Source organism: Theobroma umbraticum, unplaced genomic scaffold (assembly GCF_002168275.2).
Source record: "Theobroma umbraticum cultivar Fairchild unplaced genomic scaffold, ASM216827v3 scaffold_30.0, whole genome shotgun sequence".
NCBI lineage: Eukaryota > Viridiplantae > Streptophyta > Magnoliopsida > Malvales > Malvaceae > Theobroma > Theobroma umbraticum.
The window spans coordinates 528160-553343 of record NW_018397254.1 but is presented as its reverse complement, the minus strand read 5'-3'; the positions used below and the strand labels follow the sequence as shown (position 1 = coordinate 553343).

Below are 25184 nucleotides of genomic sequence, written 5' to 3'. Positions count from 1 at the left end.
GAGTCCAATCCTTTCAAATTATTGTACTAATGTGGCAATGTCCAATGCAATTCTAATACTTACTGTCTGCAAAATTAGAGCTTCAAAAGTGCTGAACAGTCTTTTTTTAGTTCTTATTATTAACAATGGCAAGGGACCAGACATGGACTAGTAGGAGGAAGCCTGCCAGCTACCACCGCAAAACAGTCATAATTATAAATTAGCAGGGTTTTGTCTAGCTTGCTCAGTGTTTATATTCTGCGTCAACACCCACAACAATCTAACCAAAAAATGGAACTATACATCATCTTGCTCTGTATCTCCATCGTCTTCCTACTTTTCAAGCCCTTGTTCCACCGCTCCAAGACTTTAAACCTACCACCAGGTCCCATCGGCCTCCCCATCATCGGCTCCATCCATCGCCTAGGCGCTCACCCAAACCAATCCCTCTCCAAGCTTGCCGAAATCCATGGCCCCATCATGACTCTTCGCCTAGGCTCCGTCACAGTTGTGGTACTCTCCTCCCCTGAAATGGCCAAAAAAATTCTCCAAACTCATGCCCAATCCTTCTCCGATCGCCCGATTCCTGATGCTATTGCTTCCATGCCCAACCTTGAAGCTTCCTTGGTATGGGGTCCTAGTGATGACAATAGGTGGCGCAAACTCCGCGGAATGTGTAGCACCCAGTTGTTCAGTGCACAAAAGCTTAACTCTCTGCAACACCTACGCTACCAGAAAGTTGAGCAACTTATTGAACATATCAGGAAACATTGTCTTTCAGGTTCCCAAGTTAATATAGGTCAAGTTGTTTTTGCTACCACACTTAACTTGATTTTCAGTACAATGTTTTCGATGGATATTGTTGATCCGGAATTTAGTACAGCTGAAGAATTTAAAGAGCTGGTGTGGAAGATGGTGGAGAGCGCAGGGAAACCGAATTTATCAGATTATTTTCCTGTCTTGAAGAGGTTTGATTTGCAGGGAGTGAGGAAGCATGCAAGGCTGCCTCATGACAGGATGCATGAGATATTTGACGAGATGATTGGTAAAAGAATGGAGGCTAGAGCATCGGATCCAGCCACCAGGAATGGTGATTTCTTGGATGTGCTTCTAGATCAATGGGAAGAGAATGGATCTGTTATCAATCGTGAAACAATCAAGCCGTTGATCCAGGTGAAATTATAGTTTTACATTTTTTTTGTGGGGTGTAAATTTGAACCTTAATCCTTCCTCATTGAGGTAACATTGCTAAAACAAGTCTCACATTTTTGACAGAACTTGTTCATTGCTGGAAGTGAGACATCTGCAACAACCACAGAATGGGCAATGGCGGAGCTTCTTCGAAACCCTGACGTGATGCAAAAGGCAAGGGCGGAACTCATGAACGTTATTGGCCCGGAAAGAAAAGTGAAAGAATCAGACATGGATGAACTCCCATATCTTCAAGCTGTTGTAAAAGAAACCCTGCGGCTCCACCCAGCAGCCCCTCTTCTCTTACCATATAAAGCAAGAAATGATGTAGAAATCTGTGGTTACACCATACCAAAGGGCACTCATGCTTTGGTGAATATATGGGCTATAAATAGAGACCCAAAATATTGGGATCGCCCACTTACATTTTGCCCAGACAGGTTCATTGGCTCCAAAATAGATTATAAAGATGGAAGCTTTGAGTTTATACCGTTTGGAGCAGGGAGAAGGTTATGTCTAGGATTGCCTCTTGCGACTCGGATGGTGCACTTGATGTTAGCTTCCGTGATCCTTTCCTTTGATTGGAAACTTCCTCAAGGAATCAATCCACAAGAGTTGGACATGCAAGAGAAATTCGGTATGACTTTGAAGAAAGCTGTACCTCTTTATGCTATCCCTGTAATGAGATAACTATGAATAATCATTAACGTATTGGTAGAGCTTGTTCATCAACACTGGCATGATTGTTGGTTACTTCTATTTAGTTTTCGTTATCTGCTTTGAGGCACTTGTCATGTTTCTCAGCGCAATTCAGACCATTTCAATTTGACCCTCCAGCTTCTTACATGACCAAACGAAAAAATTAGCAGACAAGCTTACCAAAAAGCTTGAAGAGTGATTAAACAGCAGCCATTCCAATGATGTTAGGCACCGTCATCGTCACTGAGCTTCATACTTAAGTCCCATCTTTGTTTTCACCGAACTGAGGTGTCTTCGGGGCTTTCTTTCCTCTTGTTAGATGGCTTAGTTGTCGTTTAAAGTAATCTAGTGGAGTTAGAGGGACATGTGACTTAAGGAGCTAAAGCTTATGGTCAACTGAAGTATCTAAAGGTGGACCGTCTGGTTAGAATAAATCTTACAGCTAGCTAATTTTGTTTGGACTTGTAGTTTTGGGTTTTGGGTTTTGTTGTTGTCTTTAGAATAAGCTATTGATTCCTTGAACTTTGCATAGTCGATGAGATTCTTTCAAGCAAATTGATGTTTAGTACAAGTTGCAGCTTATGAAAAATTCATGTTTACTACAAGTTGCGCCTTGCGAAATACCAATTTCTCGGCGGACAAAAATAAAGTTTTGTTCATTTAATTAAGAGGAAAGAGACCAAAAACTGAGCTTTTTCCAAAACTTAAAAGAGCCTAATTAATTAATTAGGCCATTATGTTCATTTGCCATTTGTCAAGCCTCATGCCGACTCTTACAAAAGTAACTATCAGAACCAGCATCTTCTGAATCCAAACTTTAAACATTTGAAAATTTCCACGTCAATAAGGGTAGCACCTAAACAAATATATTATTGGAAGCAGACAACACATTCTCAAAGAATCAAATTTCATTACAGATAGATTGTCAAAAACTTTTCTTATGTAGGGTCCAATTATGATTTGTTTCCTTCATCTAATTAAAACCATTCATTAACGAACACCATATGACTGTGATGGAATGAATAAGAAGGAAAAAGAAAGCTATCAAAGATTTTTTGGGGTCAATAAATAATTACCATTGGGGAACTTTCAATTTGAATTTAATTTGGAGGGTTATGATTTGATTGATTAATCGAAAACCACACTTTTCATATTTTCAAACTCATAAATCATGATGTTCCATTGGACTACTAAATCGTAAGAATAATTATTAAATGATTGCTAGATGTCAAACCATAATTGTTTTACTAGTTATTTCACTTTACAAGGTTCGAACAATCCATCTATTTCATTTTAAAATTTTAAAAATCAAATTAATTGATTTATATAAAATTTAATAAAATTATGAATTAAAATCGAAATAAATTAAAATCAACTTATATTAATCAACTCGATTGGTTTTATCACTTATATTAATAATATTTATAGTAGAAATAAATATATCAATATATTCTTTATGTTAAATATTTTAGCAATATATTATTAGATTTAATATATATTATTAATGATTAATATGATCTTAAATTATGGTTATCCAGATTGTCGAATAAATCAAATATGATAGTCCATTAAAATTGAGTTCAAACAATTTAATCAAATTTAATTTATTTATTCAATAAATGCTCATCTTTATTCACAACTGTTTCATTAAAATTAAAATTCGCATTTTAATTACGAAATACTAATAAGTAAAATTAAATTCTGCCAATCATATGAGTTTGCGTAGAAAGGAAAATTAAACGTAAAATAATAAAAATAATTCAAATAAATCTTTTTTTTTTCTTTTATTCGAAGGGAAAAGGGTTAGGGGGAACCCACCGACCGACGATTGCGAAAGCCAAAACACGTCTCCTTACGTGGCAACCACCGATTTTGCTAGTTTCAATGTGCAACGACTCTAGTACCGCCACGTACACCCGCTTGTGCGAATGAAGTCACTCCATCTGGCCACGCAAGCAAGCCCAAACTCGTAAATATTTCAAATATAAAGGGTCAATCCATAATTACACTTAATATCCCGCGTCACTCACAAGCCAAGCTGGTTACAAGAGAGTAAAGTGTTTTCTCTATGTGAAAGCTCACTCAACCGAAATTTTGCCCAAGTTTGGAGAAATTTTGGGATCTCAAATAGAGAGAAAATGAATCGCCACCACGATCCTAACCCGTTCGATGAAGAAGAAGTCAATCCGTTTTCGGTATTAAATTTTATTTTTTTTCCTTTTTTTTTTTCCAGTTTCTCTTTTTTGCCCATCTCAGATCTGGATTTCTGGTTCTATTTACGTGTCCGGGGTGTGCTCTTCGTTTTTCGGGGTTAGTTTGGGGATTAGGTTTCCCGAAGACTAGATCTGAAAAGGCCTGCTTTGCTAAAATGTCGGGGAGGAAATGGCTTTCGATTTTTTTGAATTTCGTGTTTTCTTTTGCTGCAATTAATGGAAAAAACTTTGGGTTTATTTGATTTAACAAGTGAGAATTTCAGTGTTTAATTTTTGTAAAAATGGCTTTTATTTTTGAACCTTGTAATGTAATTTTAATTAAAGCTTTTTTTTTTCCATATTTATCTTTGAGTTTCTTCAAAACTCAAGCAATTTAATAGCCATTCTGAAAGTAGGGTCAATTTGGTTGTTTCAAATGTGTTATAATTTCATGAACCTGAAAATTTCTATACGGAGTGATATTAATTGTAATTTGTAAATTATGGACCATAGATGTTTAATATAAGCTGGATTTGAGCCTGAGATTGTTCTTCCTTGCTAGCCGTGTGACCATGTATGTAATAATGCTGATACACGTTAGTCATGTTCATAGTGTATGCTATGTTAAGTGCTGAGCTCGTGACAATTAATGCTTAATTGGGCATGATTCATATATCTGGCACAGGTGTTACTCGCATGTTGCTTGGTCGTGTTTCCTTTAAATATATTTAAATATATTTCATCGTTCTCTTTTCTGTTGCTTATTGTGAGTCATTGCAGAACGGAGGTGCTGTTGCTCCTGCACGACCACTGGCGTCCGAACCTCTGGGATTTGGGCAGAAACATGATGCTACAGTGGATATACCTCTGGATACAATGAATGTAATGAAGTTTCAATCTCCTTTACATTTCTATAGCATGAATACACAGGGGATGACTGATTGCTTTGTTGTTTTCATAACAGGAGCCCAAGAAAAAAGAGAAGGAGCTTGCAGCTTGGGAAGCTGATCTTAAAAGAAGGGAAAAGGTTATTTTTAACTTGGTGTTTGTTTAGGAGTGTGAATCACTTGCCTTTTTCTTTTGTTAATGTTAAATAAAGACTTACTGATCCAATTGTATCTTGTAATGCCTCCTTTCTTGTGCACTGCATTAAATGTTCTCATGCTTTGACTGTGACTTGAGTTTTGAGTTTGCTAGTTAACTTTTATTTCATTTTTTATTTTTTTTCAGGACATAAAGCGAAGGGAAGATGCTATTTCCCAAGGTAAGAGAACGGGAGCACAAGCAACAGTTTACTTTTACTTTCTTTTCAATTAGTGGAAGGCGCTAAATGTTCCCTTTTTTTCATTATGGCATATCAGCTGGTGTTACTGTAGACAATAAGAATTGGCCACCAATTTTCCCAATCATACATCATGATATAGCTAATGAGATACCAGTTCATGCTCAAAGGCTGCAATATCTTGCATTTGCAAGTTGGCTAGGTATGGAAGCTAACCTTTCCACTTTGTTATCGTGGATGTTTTCTACTAATAACAATTCTCACTTTGTAAATGGTAATTTTCTAAGTTTTTATACAAAAGACACTGTTGTAGAATGTTTGCTCTGAATATTATGGTTATACTACCTTTGCTTCTCTATCCCTTTTTTACTCAAATGAATGAAAAAGAATCCTCAAGTATTTAATAATATTATTATATTTTCCTTATATGCTTGTGAATAATTGTGGGCAATCTCATGGTCATAAACCTAGCTGAAGCATCACAACTAAACAAGTATTGGATTTCCTCAAATAGAGTGTGCCCATTTAATTGGTATTTCCCAGGAACACTTAGTCTGAGGGTTCATTGATATTTGAGTGGATGTCATTGCTGTCTAATGGATTCAATTAGTTTTTTATTTTTAAATCTTTTTATAGTTTAAACCTTGAAAACTTATATGACATAACTCTCCTTGAATCTTCATTTAACATGTACATTTTGGATATTATTTTACAGTATTTGGCCATACTAGAAACCTTTGCACCTTGTCCGCCACCTCCTCTTTTTTGCTGATTTTACTGACATGCTTTGATTTTTATTGTTTCAGGCATTGTTCTTTGTCTTGTTTATAATGTTATTGCAGTGATTGTCTGTTGGATTCAAGGCGGGGGTAAGTATTTTCTGATTCCTTGATATTTTGTATTTGTTGTCAAATTTGGTCCCAGCATACAATAATATTTATATTCTAACTTGGTTAATACAATGTAGGTGTTAAAATTTTTTTCCTTGCTATAATCTACATGTTGCTTGGATGTCCTCTTTCATATGTTTTGTGGTACAGACCTCTATATCGAGCAATGAGGTAAATATATACTGATTAATTTAAAAATTCAATTTGTAGCGTGAAAATAAAAAAATTTTTGGTGTGCTGATTGTTCTGCTGGGTACTTTGTTTCACCTTGCAGGACAGATAGTGCTTTGAATTTTGGTTGGTTTTTCATGTTTTACTTGGTGAGTTTAGTTATGATTGACTTAGGCATCATTAGTTTTCTGGTTGATTTTTGTTTAACTTGTCTATTTGCTTTGTGTAGCTCCACCTTGGGTTTTGCATATTTGCTGCAATAGCTCCTCCTGTTGTCTTTCATGGGAAGTCATTGACGTAAGTTCTTAATTCCCTAATTTGTGCCCAAAATCAGAAGGACCTTGAGTTGGCAAATTTGTTGATTGTCCAAGCAATTTGGTGTACATGTTACCTTGTTATGAAGTATGCTTTTAATGTGATTGAAATACAAATAATCCAAGCCTTCGAGACACTTAGTGGCTGGGACATTCCAAAACCTTTTTTGTTCAGTTTTGCCCCATCCAAATGTTCATTAGTTGTTGGAATGGTCTTATGATTGTATCTTTTGATGATTCTAGAGAATCACACTTAACTTTGTCTCTAATGGTTAATATATATTTATATTGTGTCTAATTGCAGCGGTGTCCTGGCGGCCTTCGATGTTATCTCTAATCATTTGGTGGCAGGGGTGAGTTCTATTACTTTTGCATGTTGGCATAAGTTATCACTTGTTATTCAGCAAGTTGTAGGAATCTAAGGACGTGCATTCTTCTCTCCATCTCAAATAGACTTTTGTTTTTATGGACAAATATAATATAATAATTAGGTACCATTGTTTGGAAGATGTACTTCAGAGGAGAGTTATGAGAGATATATGATCATACATGAATGCTTTTGCTGCAGATAGAGTCCTACTCTTTCTTAAACATTATTTTGTTGAATGTTTGGGCTCATCTAATTTATTTGTTGGTTTACAGATTTTCTACTTTGTTGGCTTTGGGCTGTTTTGCTTGGAGTCGCTGTTAAGCCTGTGGGTTCTTCAGGTTAGTCTTCATCCATCTTATCGTATGATATAAATAGATATAGTTAATATTGTTGCACATAAGTCCCTTCCATTCCAATCTGTGAAAACAGAAAAGACGTATATGATGCGAAAAAGTTCATAGAATCAGTCTTAGAATTAACATAAAACCATTTATATATTCGATTGCAACAGTATGCTGCTTTGCCTTCTTATTTATTTGCATATAGACTGAGAAAGTTTTGCCATTTTCCTTTTGTTGGTTTGCGCAGAAAATATACTTGTACTTTAGGGGCAACAAGTGAGAGATTGAATTGAGGCTTGGGCTCCTAGTTGGATTTTTTGGTGATGCCGCGTCTCATGGTAGTTTTAGTATATATATATATTTTTACACATTATATTGTGTTTATCATTTTATAATTGTTGTTTGCATCGATACAATGGGTTTGTATGCTGAGTAGATTCTAGGAAATTACTGTGTCACTGCCTTCTGAGAGTGGTCTTTAATTAATTTCCAAATTCTTTTACCACACCAACACCCTTTTCCCATGTAATATATGCGTTATTTTGTTAAGCATGACATCAACAAAACATGAACAGCATGATTAACGTTCCGAAGTGCTAGTGAAAAATTGTACTGCAAGGTAAAAACCTGGCCAATAGCGTGACGATACGTGGCAAAATATCACAGACTTGCAGGGCACGGGGCCGGCGTGTCTTTTGGGGAACGGGACTGTAATCAACCAGAATACTGGGCTTTAAAAACCGGATTTGGCCCAAAATTTTCAACCTAGGAAGTGCTGAGCGATGAGGTGGATAATTAATTTACACCCAATCTTAAATGTTTGTCCACGGATTTGGGACTTAGGTGACGTTTGGTAAATGTTTGTCCAGGGACTTGGGATTTAGATGACCTTTGGTATAAGAGAAGTGAGAGTATATTTTTAATAATGTGTTTAATTAAATTATATTACAGTATTTATTTTACAATCGATCATTATAATGTAAGATTGTAATATAATCACATTACAGTCAAAGATGCAATGTGATTGCAATTCAAGACTAATGCAATCACATTGTATTATATTCTTTAATGTTTTTAAAAATAATTTTACTTTTTAATTTTATTATTTTATAAAAAATATTTTATAGCATTATAATTAAAATAAAAAATATGAAAATAAAATATATAATATAAAAATCAAAAATTAAAATAAAATAAAATATAAAAAATTAAAATTTATATAATATAGGTAAAATAAATTAAAATAAAATATATAATATAAAAATATATTAAAAAATAAAAATAAATTATATAAGATTATAATAATAAATAAAAATAAAATATATGATATTAAACATATATTTAAGAGATGATATTATATAAAAATTAAAAATTAAAAATATAAATATATTAAAAATAAAATATATAAGATTATAATAATAAATAAAAATAAAATATATAATATTAAAAATATATTTAAGAGATGATATTATATAAAAATTAATAATAAAAAATATAAATATATTAAACTTGTATTTTAATAATTAAAAGTAATTATGAAAATTAATATTATATTTTCAATAAAATATTTGTAAACCAAACGCTGTAATGTTATTTTTTCTACATTTTAATCATTATTTTGCTTGCATACCAAATACTGTAATATTATTTTTTATGCAATCACATTACCTGTAATCACATTACCTGTAATCACATTGCATTGTAAAGTACCAAACGTCACCTTAGTGTTAAAAGGTCAACCAAAACAACTCAGAGGAGCCCATGCTTCAAGGAAATATTTCACTACCAAACTACCTCATTTACCAAGTTCATGTGATGGTAGAGAGCATGATTGATTATAGATTTAAGCAGGAAAATGTATTCAATATACAGAAACGACTTAAAAGATGCGAATTCCGATTCTCAAAACCTGAATTCTGCAACAGGTAGAAAGTCAAATCTATATATACTTGAAACATGAACAGGAACTAATCATGTTGAGAAATCATTCTGAAGCTAGCTAGTAGCATATCTCAAAAGGTCTGCCTGGGTGAATTGTGTCCTCATGTCAAGAATTAATAGAGAAAATGTTGGACAAGAGGAATTGAAAATAAGTAATATTTTTTTTAATATACTAAAAACTTTATATTACAAGAATTGAATTTAACCTTAATCTACTCATTTTGCTTATCAATTCAGAGATTCCAGGTATAAGTATTTAATTAGCACTATTAATATGCCAACTAAGCTAACTTTGATGTGGAAATGGAGTCTTTCCTTTGGTTAGGTTTAGGGTTGGCAAATCTGCACATTCTAATGTATGCACACAGCATGCAGCTGCTAAGACCCACAGTGCCACAAATGCCTTTTGCAAACCATAGGCTGTCGTTCTTCAAATTTCTTTTGACCATTTTATTGTTTTATTGTGGGTAGTGATAGTAATGTGTGGTAAACTAATACTCCCGCAATTTCAGAGAGGAAGAGTCCAAAGAAGGAATTGCATGGCACAGCCTCCATATCATCCCCATCACTCCACACCCCAAACCCCTCATCTTTAACCAGCCACCCCCTTCATGCCACGTGGCAGACAAATATCCAAACTGAAACAAATAACCACCAAGCTTCCCCATGCCCTGTGTTCTATCACATATCTTATGCCATCACCTCATCAAGAATTCCAATCTTTTCTCATAAATTAGTCCAATATAGTATATAGCTATCTGGTGCACTTCACTTTTGCCAAAGGAAATGAATTTTTGAAATGACCCTTTTATCCACTGCCAATTGGGCCAAGTCCATTTGAGTCCCTTTCATTCTCACCTTATTATCACCTCCAAACTTGTCCAAAACTAGGGGCAGTCACAGAAACGCATAAGTAAAAGACACCTCAGCTTTCCATCACCAGAGCTATACTGTTTTCTTCCTTTACATACTGCCATCTGTTTTCTTCAATCTTTCCCTCTTCATTATTTGTGTTCCAAAACTTTCCTTGGAAATCAAAGGACAAGAATCCAAACTCGTTTTTGCTTGGTCTTTGAGGACTATCTAAACAATTTGCGAGGGCATCCCATTTCAGTAATCTCTTTCTGTCTCGAAGCTCTCTAAATTCCCTTTTCCGGGGCAGACAGAAGGAGAGAAAAAAAGAGAGCTAAGAAATGGCAGTCTGCACAATATACACCACTCAATCTCTCAAATCGACATGTTCAATCTCCACACCAACGAAAACCCACTTGGGTTTTCACCAAAAGCAGGTGGTGTTCTATAGCACTGGCAAGAGAACTAGCAAGAGAGGTAGCAGCAGCAGCTGCGGCCCGTGTGTCATAACCTGCTCAGCTGGTGATTCACAAACAGTTGTGATTGGTCTGGCTGCAGACTCAGGATGTGGGAAGAGTACCTTCATGAGACGGCTGACAAGTGTGTTTGGTGGTGCGGCAGAGCCACCCAAGGGAGGCAACCCTGACTCGAACACACTCATCAGTGACATGACCACCGTGATATGCTTAGATGATTATCATTCACTTGACAGAACTGGAAGGAAAGAGAAGGGAGTGACAGCACTGGACCCAAAAGCTAACAACTTTGACCTCATGTATGAGCAAGTTAAGGCTCTCAAGAGTGGTGTTGCTGTTGACAAGCCTATTTACAACCATGTTACTGGTCTCTTGGATCCTCCTGAGCTCATTAAGCCTCCTAAGATCCTTGTCATTGAAGGACTGCACCCCATGTAAGTCAAAAAACTAGAAACTAGAGCCATTCATTAATTCCTTCTTCCTCAGCCATACATCTGTTCATGAAACTTTGGAATTATCCTCCCTGCATGTTTTGGGCTGTTTTGATGACAAAAAGAAGATCCCATACGACTGGTTTTGTTACTTTATGGGAAATAAGTAAAACTTCCTTTTTTCTCTGTTTCCTAACCCCAATGTCAAGTTAAATCAATTTTTGATTATGGAAAGCAAAGCTCCCATGCATTCTTCGATTAAAGTCCCATTCTCAGCCAGTTGGGCTCAATTGTAACTTTGGCCCATTGAAATTATTGGTTTTTAACTTCTCAGCATAAGCTTTCGGCCTCCTCTATTTATTCTTAAACCAGGTTTTCTTATCTGACTCAAGATGGGAAAAGAAAAAGCGAATCAGAATTAGGGAAAAAACAGATGCTACGTATTGATATTTGTATATTTGTATTAGTATATCTTTTGGGCTTGGACTCAGTAACATTGGAGTTGGCCTTCCAATCCATGCCAATTATGTTTGTGCTATTGCATATTACCACTTGTTTAATGTTTGTTTATCTCTATAGAATATTTTAATACATTTTCATTCTTTTACTACAACAATTTTTTCTGGGAATCACCCAACTTAAGCGACTGCTCTGTCCTAATGTATAGGTTCGATGAGCGTGTGAGGGATCTGTTGGACTTCAGTATCTATTTGGATATCAGCAATGAGGTCAAATTTGCATGGAAAATTCAGGTGACGAACCCTGTCGACTAATGTCAAAATGTTCTGAAAACCCAATGCCCGGATTTTGTTCTTACTTGGCTGAAAACATTGCAGAGGGACATGGCTGAAAGAGGGCATAGCCTTGAAAGCATTAAAGCTAGTATTGAAGCCAGGAAGCCCGATTTCGATGCCTTTATCGGTAAAAACACTACATAATCCCTAGTCGATATTCAATTTTATTTACAAGAAATCCCATTTGTGGAAATTAATAGAAAATCCTAAGTTCTTGAGCTTCTGCAACCCTTAGCACCAGACCAATAATGGAAGAAGTATATAAACTTAGTAATTGCAACCTCGTCAGATTTTTTTTATGAAAGGCAGGAATATTATTGATCATAGTTTCTCACAAAGGAGAATAACAACAACCAAAGTCCTAGTAAGACTTTCAGAGAAACATAAACATCGCAAGATCAAGAGTGAGAGACTTTATGATCCAAAACAAAACAAAAAGCGGAATTCCTAACCTTCTATGTACATTCAATAAGATCCACAACATCATATCTGGCATAACTCACCCATAATCCCTTGAACAATTAATTCTGCAGAGCAACCCACAGGGAGAAAAGTGGTTCAATCCCATAACCATAATTGTCATGTGGCCAAGTCAGAGGAGATCTTTTGGTTATAGCTGTCAAAGTAAGCACAGAAGCTTGAGGCCCTCAAAACACCAGCTTTTATGTGAGGCTAGGATCGATGTTTTATTCGTACAGAAAAGTTAGACAATGACTATTTTATGTGACAATTTCTTGTGTTGTTACAATGGTGTCCCTGCAAATTAAAAGATGCGAGACATTAACCATTATTGTGCTTGGTGGTGCAGATCCACAAAAGCAATATGCTGATGCAGTAATTGAAGTGCTGCCAACTCAGCTCATCCCAGGAGACAATGAGGGAAGGGTTTTGAGAGTTAGGCTAATAATGAAAGAAGGGGTGAAGCATTTCAGCCCGGTTTATCTGTTTGATGAAGGCTCAACCATCTCTTGGATACCATGCGGAAGGAAGCTCACTTGCTCTTACCCTGGCATCAAATTCCATTACGGGCCTGACACTTACTTTGGCAACGAGGTATGCATTTGATATAACATTTCTCAGTTATATCTTTAGTGAACTCAAGTTCCCAGACTTTGGGTTTAACTCGTTGAGGCCAATGTTTGTGTTTCTGTTGGCTTTTCTTTAGGTTTCGATTCTGGAGATGGACGGGCAATTTGACAGATTAGATGAACTCATTTACGTTGAAAGCCATTTGAGCAACATTTCTGCCAAGTTCTATGGAGAAGTTACCCAGCAAATGTTGAAGCATGCTGATTTCCCTGGAAGTAACAACGGAACCGGCCTGTTCCAAACCATTGTTGGATTGAAGATAAGAGATCTGTATGAGCAAATCACCGCAAGCAAAACTGCAGCTCCACTAGAAGCAACAAAAGCCTAAAGAGTACGAGAGCTGCCTTTGGGGTTCATAAAATTATCCTCTTTTCAGTTTTCGCCTTTCCACGTCCTGCCTCTTTCACGTTTGAATCTTGAGCGTTGGGCTGTTCCTCTCATAAGAATTGAGTTATGCTCTTTTGTATTTATTGTCTGTTTGTAATTCTGTGGAGATATGTACTATGGAGAAACAAAAATCAGAGATCAAATTCAAGTTAAGAAGTTCATACAAGAAGAAGCTTTTGACATCATCTCCCCTCTACTACTTCCCTATTGTTTGTAACCATTGATGATGCAATGACTTTTGGTTCTTTTCCCGAATAAGAGGATTGGCCATAGAGCATGGCCATACTGTGACGTTTTCCTTGAATTTCTTGTAACCTTTGCTTACCTATCTCACGTCACCTATGCAGTTAATTTCATCATAACCCGGCACATGAAGAAAAGTGAAGGAAAGAGTGTAATCCGTTTTATAAACTTTAAAGCAAGTTTGAATCGTCTGAGAAAACACGACAAGTAAAGTCTCTTGAAGCAGTCCAGATAAGAGATCATCAAGGGCAAATGGAATTATGAATTATGGAAAGCCAGTGCTTGTGAGAATTCGGATGAAGAGAGAGAGATTCTAACAAACTGATAAACACATACGAGCTGCAACTAAGCAGAGAAGATGGTTTGCAACTTTGCATCCTTAACATGAAGAAAAACTGTTATGCCCGGTACCTGATTTCATTAACATACTTAACACGTAATGCAAAAAGTACTAGCAAATACGGTACGAAACAATATCCATGTAAATAACATTTAAAGTTATTTTTACAAACATCAGGTTTTCAAATGCAAAGTAGCATCCCCTTCTAAGTTTTAGGGAAAGAAAGAAAAACTATATTTACACTCCGATTTGTCAGCCCATTTCTAGGATATAGCACTAAACTACAATCAAACTAGCAAGCAGAGCAGTAATATATATTTGAAACTACTATATACGTTACCCAACTACCAGCCATCTGCAGCTCTATTTGATTGTAACAAACTTGTTTGTACCATGCCTGGCCCAGTGGTCCTTCAAGTCAACAGGATGTGAAAGATCATGACCTTCAGCCGCAAGTCTCAGAAGAAGTTTCAAATATGCTCCATTGCTCATTTTTCTCCCAGCCATGCGAGCACCAGGCCTGGTGGAACTCATGGGAAGAGGATATTCTGATATATTAATAGTGCAACACGATGATTGCCAACCACCGGCACCCCACTTGTAGCACACTCTTGCAACACCTGTACATGAGCAAATGGGGGAAGGCACCCCAGAGAAATCAAAGTTTGTTCCATCAAGATCAATATTGAGATTCTTCTTCTCACGCCTGGCTTCTGGGATGATTGTTCCCTTAGCCTTCTTTGGAACAGAGGGTTTCTTCTTGGGCTGCTTTGGCCTCAGCACCTTGGATGCAATTTGATTAGAACCCTTCACAGACGGATTCTGTTTGCCTACCTTTGCACTTTTACTCCCCAAATCATTGTTCTTCCCTGACTCAGTTGTGGGAGCAATGGAACGAATGGGAGCAACAACAAGACCAGGTTCATGGTGTATTTGAGCTCCTTGCAGAGAACTTAAACCAGGTCTGGATGTGGGGATGTAATTTCCAGTATAAAACAAAGAAAAAGGTGAAACAGATGATCCAGTGTTAGTTTCAGGCATCATGCTCTTATTGGAATATGACCCCATCTTCATAGCTACCATTCAATTCTGCAGCACAACATCTACAAAAACGAAATTCCAAACAAGATGCTAAATGATTTTCAAGCACTAAAAAATAAACAAATCCAAGCCTTTCTAAAGTCTTGTATATCCTTAAAAGTTCTACCATCTATTATCTACTTTCTCCTTCATAGAAGATGTTGTATGTGCAGGATCATGCACAATGAAAATATCACCCTAGCAGCGATCCCAAATCTTTGCTAAACAACAGAAACTGAGAAAAGCTTGCATGCATAAACTTATACATCTTTTGAAAGAGAGTGGAAAGTTCTAAAGGTGTCAGTAAGCATATGGGAGAAGACCAGATTGCAAGCGCAGCTAAACAGATTGCAAGACAGAAAATTCATATCAAGAGAGGGAACAAAAAAGTGAGAAACTCCCTCCAAAGTCCAAGAAACTGAAGAAACAATAACAAATGCACACTACATCAGAATAAAGCTACCTCAAATTCTGTAAACAGTTACTATGGAGCAGAAGCAAACCATCAAGGTAAAGCAAATGAAACAGGTTTTAGATAAGTAATAAAGAAGATTCCATACAAACCCCAGTTCAAAACTGACAAGGACAAGGCAAAAACAAACCACATTAAGATGAATGAAACCACCCAAAACCCTGAAACCAAAAACTATTACCCATTAATTAGAAAACCCCATTTGAGGAAAAGCATCAAAGAAACAACTGACAACAAATCGCATAAACCCATTTGTCAGCCTGAAAAATCAAAGGCCAAAAGAAACCACATTTAGATAAAAAAAACCAAATTTTTTTAATTAATAACCGACAACCATAAAGCAAGAAACTCAACAAAAATAGAATAAGCTCTAAAAGCTGGAAATTCCATAATTTAAGGTACAGGGTTAAAGGGAACTTACAAGCTTGGCAAGATCTAGCAGGAAAGTGGTTCTAGGCAAGTTTCTGTGCTGAAAAAGCTAAGAAGAAGAAACATAGTAAGTAATTTGTTATCTGCAAAAGAAAGTTCCCACTTGTATGGTTAATGGTCTCAGTCTGACTGAGCAGTGAGCAGTGAGCAGTAAGCGGAGAGCACCAAAAGCAGTGTAACCGTACTTGCTATCTTTTCTCTCTCTGCCTTTGGGTGTACAAAGAAATTGATAAAATATTCGTTGTCTAATTTATTACACGAATTCTTTTCTCAAATCTCAAGAGAGTGAGACTCCCCTTACGTTGGTGAGGGTTTTGTTTGTCTCCAAGTAGTCTCCCGCACTTCATCTACATGTTTAACATTCCCATAAGGGAACTCAAGACTGTTCTGCCACTAGCAAAGACATTTGTGCCATGTGAAACATGGTGGCATAGTCCTGTTCGTTCATTTCTCACGTGTATGATTTTCATTTTTTACTTCATTTCATCCTTTAAGTATTATAGTTTAAGATTTATGCTCAAATAATTCCTAATTCTTATAAATTTACTTAAATTAAACTCATAATTTTTTAAATTTCCTTGTTTGTTGTCACTTGTAAATGGTATCATGAGGTAAGTTAGTTAAGTAGAGAGCTATAAGAAGAACAGAGATTCAAACTTTGATCATAAATCCTTTTAAGGTAGATTACACTCGTTCGGTTAAACTCCTTAATTGTTTAAAAATAAAAGAAAAGGGTTTTTTGGCTGTACAATAAATTAATCTCGTGGAACAAATTTAGAGTTGAAACTGATATGCAATTGTTGCAGAGATTGTTAGAACTGATAGTTTCAGCCAATAACTGCGAGCAAGCTTTGCCTGATTGCTGGGACTGAGCAAAACAGCGAGCCAAATATACCAGTTAGACCATAAGCAATGGCACAAAACGGAAGGGCTTCAGGCTCCTTGGCCGACAATGCAGCTGTTCCCAATCCATGGGCACTGGAACAAGACATAAAAGAAAGTAAAGTTTGAAGAATAGATGCGTAATCAAGAACATGTTTGAGAGACAACAATTGCATAATCAAGGAAAGTTGAGGTACATACCTAGATGCAGTTGCTATTCCTCGAGCAATAGGGTCACGGAAACGTAATTTGTCGAGCATTGCCTGCACAAAGTTTGCACCAATGAGACCAGTCACTACAACTGCAGCTGCTGTGAGAGATGAATTTGCACCTGCAAGCAATGTAGACAAGCTATCATATTGGCTGAACTTAATCAGATAATAATCTAGATATACAGGTAACAGATTGGAACACGATTCATCTCCATTTATGTGCTCCCTGTCAAAAATTATTCCTTCAGTTGTATCATACATGAACCAGAATATTAAGTTGCCAGCCATCATCTGGAGAGTGTAGTACCATTATCTTACCCTCAAAAAGGGAAACAATGCTAAGGGCTAATGCCACTGTTATACATCTCGGTAGAATTGAAACAGTCAGACTTGGTTCTAACCCCACAAGACGCCCAGCAAGAGCAGTTGAATACAAAGAAAACAAACTTGAGATGATGATAGATATAAATATCTCAGCTGCATGTCTCTTAACAAGCTGTAAAAGTCAAGTGATGAATTAGGAAAAACCTGATGATGTCTATTGGTGCTAAGAATCTGCTATTAAGATGAATATATCATAACAGCAAACTTAGGCTTGGCATTTTGATCATTAAAGTGTGAAGGGCAGATCATGGATCTGTCTCATTTTGTTGAATGTGAAGGGCAGGCAGTTACCTTTCTCTGTTTGAACATTGAGAAAGCAAAAGAAAGAATAACAGAGCCCAAAAATCCCATGAGAATATCACCAGCTCCAGGATTGGATGACACTTTTGTAAGGTAACATCCTGCATACATTAACTGCAAAATTATTTTTTACATACATTAACAGCCACATGGGTATAAAGTGGAAATCTTACTACAGAATACCAAGAATTGCATATTGGAGGATGGGATGTAGATGTCCATATTGGTTTTCCTTTAACTAAATTATAAGAAAGATTAACTTTAAAATATTACCTAAAACTGCATCAAATCCAAGCTGAGATATGTACCCAAAGGCCAATGCTGCCAGATCAGCAGACAGTGCACAGCAAATAATTGGATGAAAAACTTTTTTCACACCAGATGACAACCTGAACACAGGAAGAACTGAAAATTGGTAAAACTTTCAAGAAACAATACAAATATAGAAGTTTGTTATTTGGAAAAACTTTGCCCATATGAATTGCTCAAAAGAGGACAATGATATTTTACCCAGAACCAACCATGTAGCCTAGCACGGTGGAGGCAAGTAGGAAGGGGAGGCATGTTCGGGCACTTGTCCCCAATGCTGTAGGATAAAATATTGCACTAACAAATGATACAAGAAAGATGCCACTCCATGTCCAAAATTCTAGGGGAGAAAAAGGAGAAGGTTTTGCCATAGGCTCAGCATCTGTCATTTCTGTCTTCACAATTTTTCTCACGGCAATAGCTGTAAAACCCGCAATACAAAGTGAAGCTAACCAGCCTCCAGCTGCAGAAGAATTAAGAAGGAAGAAATGTTGTGACAGACATCAATAACAGATGCCAAAGCATGACAGTAGGCATGCATGAATAACTGATGAGTTTAGGATAAATTCAGAAGATATTAGTGTATCCTTCCAGAGCCAAAAAGTACAATTTCAATGTGATGCTGACATTTATATCAAACAGAGACACCTATACATATATCCTAAACTTACAAAAGAAAAAGTTGAAACTTCCACTAGAAACATACGTAAACCTTTCTACACAAAATGTTCAGAGGAAGGTTCCAGCCACCGGACAATTTCACTTTTTTGCATCCCAAAAGTCCAAACTTAAAATTCAACTTTCCACAACAAAACACATGACTGTCTATTCAATAAGCTTAAAAGGAAGGTTCCAATTGTGATAAATCTTCTATTGTACATTTGGAAGCAACAAGGTCATGTGATTTCAAGGCATTTTTGCTCACAGTGTCTCTGATACTTTAAAGAGAACAGTAATTGTTCATGCACATAAACAAGGAGAGGTATAATGCACTTGAATTAAAAGAAAACTAGTGAATTCAAAAGAATCAATGCCTCAGAAAAAACCACCCTCAATAAAATTTATAATTGAAATACATAAAAAAAAGGACTTCATCAAGGCTATAGTATAATACCTATGATGAAGCATATCTTGAGGCCCGAAGAGGCAGGAATATCTCTAACGGAAAGTGGCAGAACCACCAAAGCCGGAACATAAAACAATGGAAGCCATCTTTGTATGAACATGAGGGCTGGCTCAAAAAAGTTCATCAAGCTTGTAGCAGCAGCAGGGATAGTAGTATCAAGTATCACCAAAACAGAAAATATACAAAACATTCCAAATAGTGCACTGGGAAACTTTATAGCAGCAGCCACAAAAGCTTTCTTCAAGAATTTATCCATTGCCAGAACTATCCCAAGCGAAACAACCAAGTGCAATACCCCAAACGCCTATATTAAATAAAATAAAATAAAATAAAAAGAACAACCCTTGATCAAATGTGATGAAACATTTGATAAAGTTTTCCTTTATATATATATATATATATATATATATATATATATATATAAAAGAGAAAATTTACTTACTTTCTGAGAGATAGTGGAGGTGGAAATGTTACTACTGTCTGAAGCAGAGGATTTGACTGAAACTGTTCGGCTAGAGCTAGTTTCTTGAGGATCCATTTGCAAGAAGCTGCAGTTGGGTCCAAGAACTCTAACGGGTACCAACGATTTATGGGGAGGACTGGAATGATTATGCTCATGTTTATATGACTGTGGGTTTCCATTGAAAGCAACGTGTGTTAAATTTCTACGGAATCTGTTGAGGTTTGGCTTAAAAGCGAGACAAGTTAAGGAAGGGGATTTGGAATGATGGTGGTGAGTAGGAGACAGTGACAAATTTGTGGGTGTAGCCACCAAAGGAGCTGCCATTGAAAGAGCAAAAGAGTAGCCAGAATTTCCAAGAAAGTCGCCATTTTCACCTTGTGAGGTGACTGGGCTATTTTTAAAAGTTTGTATGGACCTAAAATAACGCTGTCATATAACAGGATCAGATTCTTTTCTTTTTTGTTGTTGTGGTGGGGGGTTGGTTGTCTGGGTCCATATGGATAGTGGCATAGTGCCGCTTGGTAAATTTACAGAAAATAGAAACTTCAGTAAATTACCTAAGAAATTCTTGGCTTTTTCGCAAATGCTATGTCCTCTAAAGATAGATTGATGATGCTAGGAAGATCTCTTGGCTAAGCACATCTTGTACCTAAACAATGGTAATCTAACAGTGGGAGTGGGAGTTTTCTTCCTGTTTGTGCTAGATTGTCAAGTTTTAAGATGTGCCTTCAGTTTTCTTCCCAAAAGGTGAGAATCTGCCTGTGAACTTGCTTTCGATAATTGCACATTACATTACTTCAGATTAAGGAAAGGAAAATGCTAAACCGCATTAAAAATGGTGAACAATCTAAGTTGGTTAAAAAACCATGAAGAACATCGACGACCTTCAGACTTAGCAGAGGAGGAAGAGCAGGCAGCAGAAGTATCTCAGACAAAAGGTTATTAATAAAGCATTAACTAATTACATGAAATGTTTCAAGACTAATATGAGCTAGCAGCAGAAAATTATTTTTATAGCTAAATGTCCTTTCTTGTTTGAAGTAAGGCTGCATAAAATCTGCCACTGCCCATATCTGAGATCCTAAAGTCTAGAACTTAAGAAGTTCCTAAGCTCTCTTCTTAGGGTCTTCCCTGCAGCAGACTTTGGTATTGATTTTGTAAACACCACCTTTCTTACTTTCTTATAAGGTGCAACCTGATATAAATAAAGAAGAAAACACATGGTAAGTGTTTGATAAACAGGGAGGGTATATAAGAGAATGATATCCCCGAAAAGTTAGGAACTTCCACACCTGCTTAGCCACGAAGTCCATGACAGCACCCTGGGTCAGTGTGCTACCTTGCCTCCTCACCACAAATGCCACAGGAATCTCACCAGCTACTTCATCAATGGCTCTAAAGCACCCAAAATCAATAAATATGAAGGTGAGTAGGGTGAATTAAAGCAATTGGATGAAATTCAACCCCATCATTCATATGGCTAAAAATAGTGTCAGGTGCTAAAAGATGTATGGTAATGGTTGCAACTTGCAATAATTCATTCCATAGACAAGTTAATCAGGCATTAATCTACAATATAACCCTGCTTCACTTAGGTTTCAGGTCTGCACTTTGTGATTTATTGTTCCACATAGACATGGTGCTTCTTATTAGCTTCATTATCTTTGAGAAATCAGAGGCCAATGCTTAGCATTGGGGATTCATTTTATTCGGGAAGAAGTGAAAATAATTCTCTCCACAACATGTCAAATGTCCACCAGAACAAAGTTGAAAAAGTTGGAAAAAAAATACTTACGGAATTACAGCAGAGTCAAGTATCTCAGGATGGGAAATCAGGATGGCCTCTAAATCAGCAGGGGCAATCTGGTACGACAATAACATTATAAGCACCATGCTAAAGTGATTACAGATCACTAGACTTTGTCTGGTCCTAAAGTACTAAAATGACAGGGAAGAAAAAGTCATGCCTGATAGCCCTTGTATTTTATAATCTCTTTTAAGCGGTCAGATACATACATGTACCCATCTTCATCAAAACAAACAATGTCACCGGTGCGTAGCCAACCGTCTTTGTCAATTGTCATCCTGGTGGCCTCAACATTATTTAAGTATCCTGGGAAATTAAGAGAACCATACCAAGTAAGCTACCCAACAATGTTTTAGCTAGGAAAGAGTGTCATGCTTCCATTCATCCCTATGAAATTTATAAGAATTCAACAAGATGTCAATGTAATCCAAAATTTTAGGACGTTTCCATTTTTGAAAGACATAAAACTGAATAGAAAGTCTTTTCCTGCTGCATGGACTACTTTAAACAAACTGCAAGCACGTTTGTTAGTCTAACTGGGCCACTGATCATGCAAATAAAGCACTCTACAAGAATAGAAAGAAACAGTTTAAATGTCACAACACTTGTCATATTCACAGCGCCACAAAGATGAGGATACACCATGCGAAATTCAGAAGTAAATTGGAGACGAGAAAAACAGGGCATAACACACCTTTGCATGACAGAATAATCTGACATTAGTCAAAACCAAAAGGATGCCCGACTAGAAAACAGGGCATGGCACACCTTTTAGCTCTTCTAACATGTAAGACACTAGCATTGACTGGATGGTGACAATAAAAGCATTTCCGGGAAAAGATGATTAATTACCTTGCATAATTCCAGGTCCTCTTAGCCAAAGCTCTCCATAACTGCCAGGAGGCAGAGAGGAGCCAGAATTCCAATCCACCACTTTAGCTTGCATGTTTGGAGCTAGAAGTCCCACTGAAGAATATTTATGATGTTTTTCATTGTTGAAGCCACGGTTTCCTACTGCAGTTGATTCAGTCATGCCATAACCCTGTCAATTGATAGAATTCAAGGAAGCTCAGTAATTGCCCAAGAAATTTTACATATCAATCGAAAAAGAGTGTAACTTCATAAAATTCTAATCTAAACCATAGTGTCATGTCGAAATTCAACATTAGCATTCTCAGAGTCAGAGAAAGCAGTAACCTCTCGATCAACAAAAGCAGAAAGGTACAAAATCTAATGGCTTATTATTGGAATGCAAGTTGTTACAGCATGATAACTTAAGAGGTCTATGTCAAAACTTAGGCCTTGGTACCTGAATGAAATCAACATGAGGGACAGCCTGAACAAAGTCCTCTATCGCTTTCCTGGTCAAAGAAGCAGCACCGCAAGAAACCTGTTTCAAACTCTTGAAGCTATTTTCACGAACACCCTTGGCTCTCATTGTCAATGTTGTCAGTATAGGTGGAACAACTGGAAAGTGAGTAACTCCATATTTATCAATTACGTTCACCATTTCAGTGGCATTAAATCTCCTCATGACAACAATACTAGTCCCCAATGATAACAATCCTACCGCAAAGAGTGACAGTCCATAAATATGGAACATTGGTAGAACAGCTAAATACACATTCTTTGAACTTGAATACTCGTACTGTGAAGCCTCAAATCTTACAAATAGCTCAATCATTGCTATAAAATTCCCATGTGTAAGGACAACTCCCTTACTAACACCTGTAGTACCTGATGAATTCATTATTGCTGCAGTGTCTTGCTGCCTAATCACTGGCCTTGGTGCCTTATCAAATTGCCCCTCAATAAGCTTATGAAAAAGTAAAAAATCAGTCTTTTCTGAATCCAAGTTCAAGTTTTCTGGTACCCCAATTGCATGAACACCCAGGTTCTTAAGTTTGTCAACCTTATCAAGAAGAGTAAAAGCAAAACGCACACCGGAGTCAGCAATCTGTTTCTTGATCTCCAACATACTAGCTAGTGGATTCATGGCCGTAACAATTGCACCTAAATATAAAACACTCAAGAAAATAATGGGGAAGTAAACAGAATTTGGCAACAAAAGCAAGACCACATCACCTTGAGAAACACCCAGGTGGTGGAGACCAGAGGCCATTGACTGGATCAAAGGTAAAAGCTTTGAGTAAGATATTGAATACCCAGATGAGGAATCAATCAAAGCGGTGACCCCGTCATGTTGGTGAGAGAAAATGAAGGAAACAATATCAAGAAAACAATCAGTGGGGAGGGATACAGAGGAATGCTTGCTGGAATAAATCCCTGTTTCCGGTGAATACCAGTCAGGAAAACGAGTTGTCTTGGATTCTGAGGGTTGGAGGCTGAAATGGGAGTTCAAGCTCGTTTCCATTGATGTAGAGTTTAGTTTTTAAAAAAAGGACAGAGAGAGAACCGTAGGAACTTGAGAAAAAACAACGAAACAGAGGAGAGGCAGAGAAGAGGAGAAAAGGTTTTGGTTTTTCAGTTTGCACGTTGCGGCTCGGGCTGCGAAAGAAACGTTTATGGTTGCTTACGTTTTTTTTCGCTTGCTTGGCCACGTTAATCGTCACAAAGGAGTTGCTTTTAACGTCGTGCGCTAGGGGGCAAGGATGTACGGTCCAGTGGTTCGGCTTGGGAACGCGGACCATTCACGTATGCTTGTCTAAAAAATTTTATATCTTAATTAGAAATTAATGCAAACCTGACTTTAAATTTTATGATTTAATTAAATATAATAATGTTTCATTATTATAACAATAAATTACAGTCAAATGGTTATTAAATTCATGAATATTATGGCCACATTCTTACATCCACGTTATAATTCATTTACTATCTTTAAAATTTTAATATTTTGTTTATGTTGCTAGTAACTTTTTCTATTTATACATTTATTATTTGTATTAAATATAAATGATTTAAATGACTCATTAACTTAATTATCAAGAATCAACATATTTATAAAGGATTTATTTATGAATTCTAACTAATCATTAATTTAAAATCGATTTTCTAATCGGTCTAAAATCCTAAATCATTGAAAAAATTTCAATTTTAAAAATTTTAAACTATAAATCATCTATTAAATCATAAAATTAACGGAAGTTGGATTCAAAAATTTAAGGCATGAAGCAAATTCATGAGTGATTGTGAATCATTACCCACCCAACCCAAAATTGAGTGGCATGGAATGAAACAAAGTCAATTGGGTCCATGGAAAATGATAAATGTTATATTCACCAGATTTTATTTTTTTTTTTGTTCTTCTTTTCATATGACAGACTATGAGAAATTCAAGAAACTATTTTCTTTCACTTTCTCGGATTCTACTTTCTCTCTAATTGATTCCTCGAAATAGGGAAGGTAAAATAAATAAATACTTGGTTAGTAGTTCTATTATATGTTCAATTTGCTTTGGTTATGAACTGAATCAATCCCCGTAAGTACATGCTTTTAATTTAAAATGCCTTAGCCGACCTTCATTCATGCGACAGTCACGAATGTTTGACTTCGTAAAACAAATACAGCGTACTCAATCTCATTTTTTATTAAAAAAAACTATAAATGGGTTTTCTCGATTCAAAAAATCTGCAGAAATGAAAGAAATTAAGTTGACTTAATTAAATTTTTTTTTAAATTAGTGAGGTAGTGATAAATATAATAACGATCTCTTCACTTATTGTTAATTAAAGTTGAATTTAATATTTGTACTAAGAATTCAATAAAAATATCAAA

At 36.3% G+C, this 25184-nt stretch overlaps 6 protein-coding genes across 9 annotated transcripts; 3 read left to right on the top strand and 3 right to left on the bottom strand.

The window, feature by feature from the left end:
* Positions 1-84: 84 nt before the first annotated feature.
* On the top strand, positions 85-2402 carry LOC149527684 (geraniol 8-hydroxylase-like). Its single transcript, XM_089784623.1, has 2 exons — positions 85-1152; positions 1255-2402. Exons 1-2 carry the CDS (start codon positions 271-273, stop codon positions 1858-1860), a joined length of 1488 nt encoding a protein of 495 aa, XP_089640749.1. The 5' UTR covers positions 85-270; the 3' UTR covers positions 1861-2402.
* A 1500-nt stretch (positions 2403-3902) lies between these two features.
* On the top strand, positions 3903-7940 carry SCAMP5 (SCAMP family protein). Its single transcript, XM_021420090.2, has 12 exons — positions 3903-4064; positions 4842-4943; positions 5026-5088; positions 5292-5325; positions 5423-5545; positions 6150-6212; positions 6311-6404; positions 6508-6553; positions 6634-6701; positions 7023-7071; positions 7361-7426; positions 7677-7940. The coding sequence occupies exons 1-12, from the start codon at positions 4008-4010 to the stop codon at positions 7707-7709; spliced, it is 798 nt and encodes a 265-aa protein (XP_021275765.1). The 5' UTR covers positions 3903-4007; the 3' UTR covers positions 7710-7940.
* A 2178-nt stretch (positions 7941-10118) lies between these two features.
* Positions 10119-13584, top strand: PRK (phosphoribulokinase). Its single transcript, XM_021422970.2, has 5 exons — positions 10119-11132; positions 11797-11881; positions 11966-12050; positions 12732-12976; positions 13089-13584. The coding sequence occupies exons 1-5, from the start codon at positions 10564-10566 to the stop codon at positions 13338-13340; spliced, it is 1236 nt and encodes a 411-aa protein (XP_021278645.1). The 5' UTR covers positions 10119-10563; the 3' UTR covers positions 13341-13584.
* A 443-nt stretch (positions 13585-14027) lies between these two features.
* Positions 14028-16437, bottom strand: BPC7 (basic pentacysteine 7). The gene is made up of 2 exons (XM_021418227.2): positions 15956-16437; positions 14028-15085 (listed from the first exon to the last, which is right to left on the bottom strand). The coding sequence occupies exon 2, from the start codon at positions 15063-15065 to the stop codon at positions 14346-14348; it is 720 nt and encodes a 239-aa protein (XP_021273902.1). The 5' UTR covers positions 15066-15085; positions 15956-16437; the 3' UTR covers positions 14028-14345.
* Positions 16438-16598: 161 nt separating this feature from the next.
* On the bottom strand, positions 16599-20415 carry LOC110409005 (plastidal glycolate/glycerate translocator 1, chloroplastic). The gene is made up of 8 exons (XM_021418215.2): positions 19619-20415; positions 19165-19480; positions 18252-18513; positions 18015-18130; positions 17733-17842; positions 17376-17553; positions 17047-17176; positions 16599-16941 (listed from the first exon to the last, which is right to left on the bottom strand). Exons 1-8 carry the CDS (start codon positions 19961-19963, stop codon positions 16791-16793), a joined length of 1608 nt encoding a protein of 535 aa, XP_021273890.1. The 5' UTR covers positions 19964-20415; the 3' UTR covers positions 16599-16790.
* Positions 20416-20568: 153 nt separating this feature from the next.
* LOC110408978 (AMP-dependent synthetase and ligase family protein) lies at positions 20569-24020 on the bottom strand. Of its 4 annotated transcripts, XM_021418184.1 has the most exons (8): positions 23532-24020; positions 23359-23459; positions 22756-23262; positions 22299-22488; positions 21607-21752; positions 21435-21502; positions 20932-21034; positions 20569-20834 (listed from the first exon to the last, which is right to left on the bottom strand). In XM_021418184.1, exons 1-8 carry the CDS (start codon positions 23818-23820, stop codon positions 20721-20723), a joined length of 1518 nt encoding a protein of 505 aa, XP_021273859.1. In that variant the 5' UTR covers positions 23821-24020; the 3' UTR covers positions 20569-20720. The 4 variants fall into 4 exon arrangements, with proteins under 4 accessions (XP_021273859.1, XP_021273850.1, XP_021273842.1 ...); XM_021418175.2 differs by having other exon boundaries at positions 23359-24020; XM_021418167.2 differs by having other exon boundaries at positions 22756-23459.
* Positions 24021-25184: the final 1164 nt, after the last annotated feature.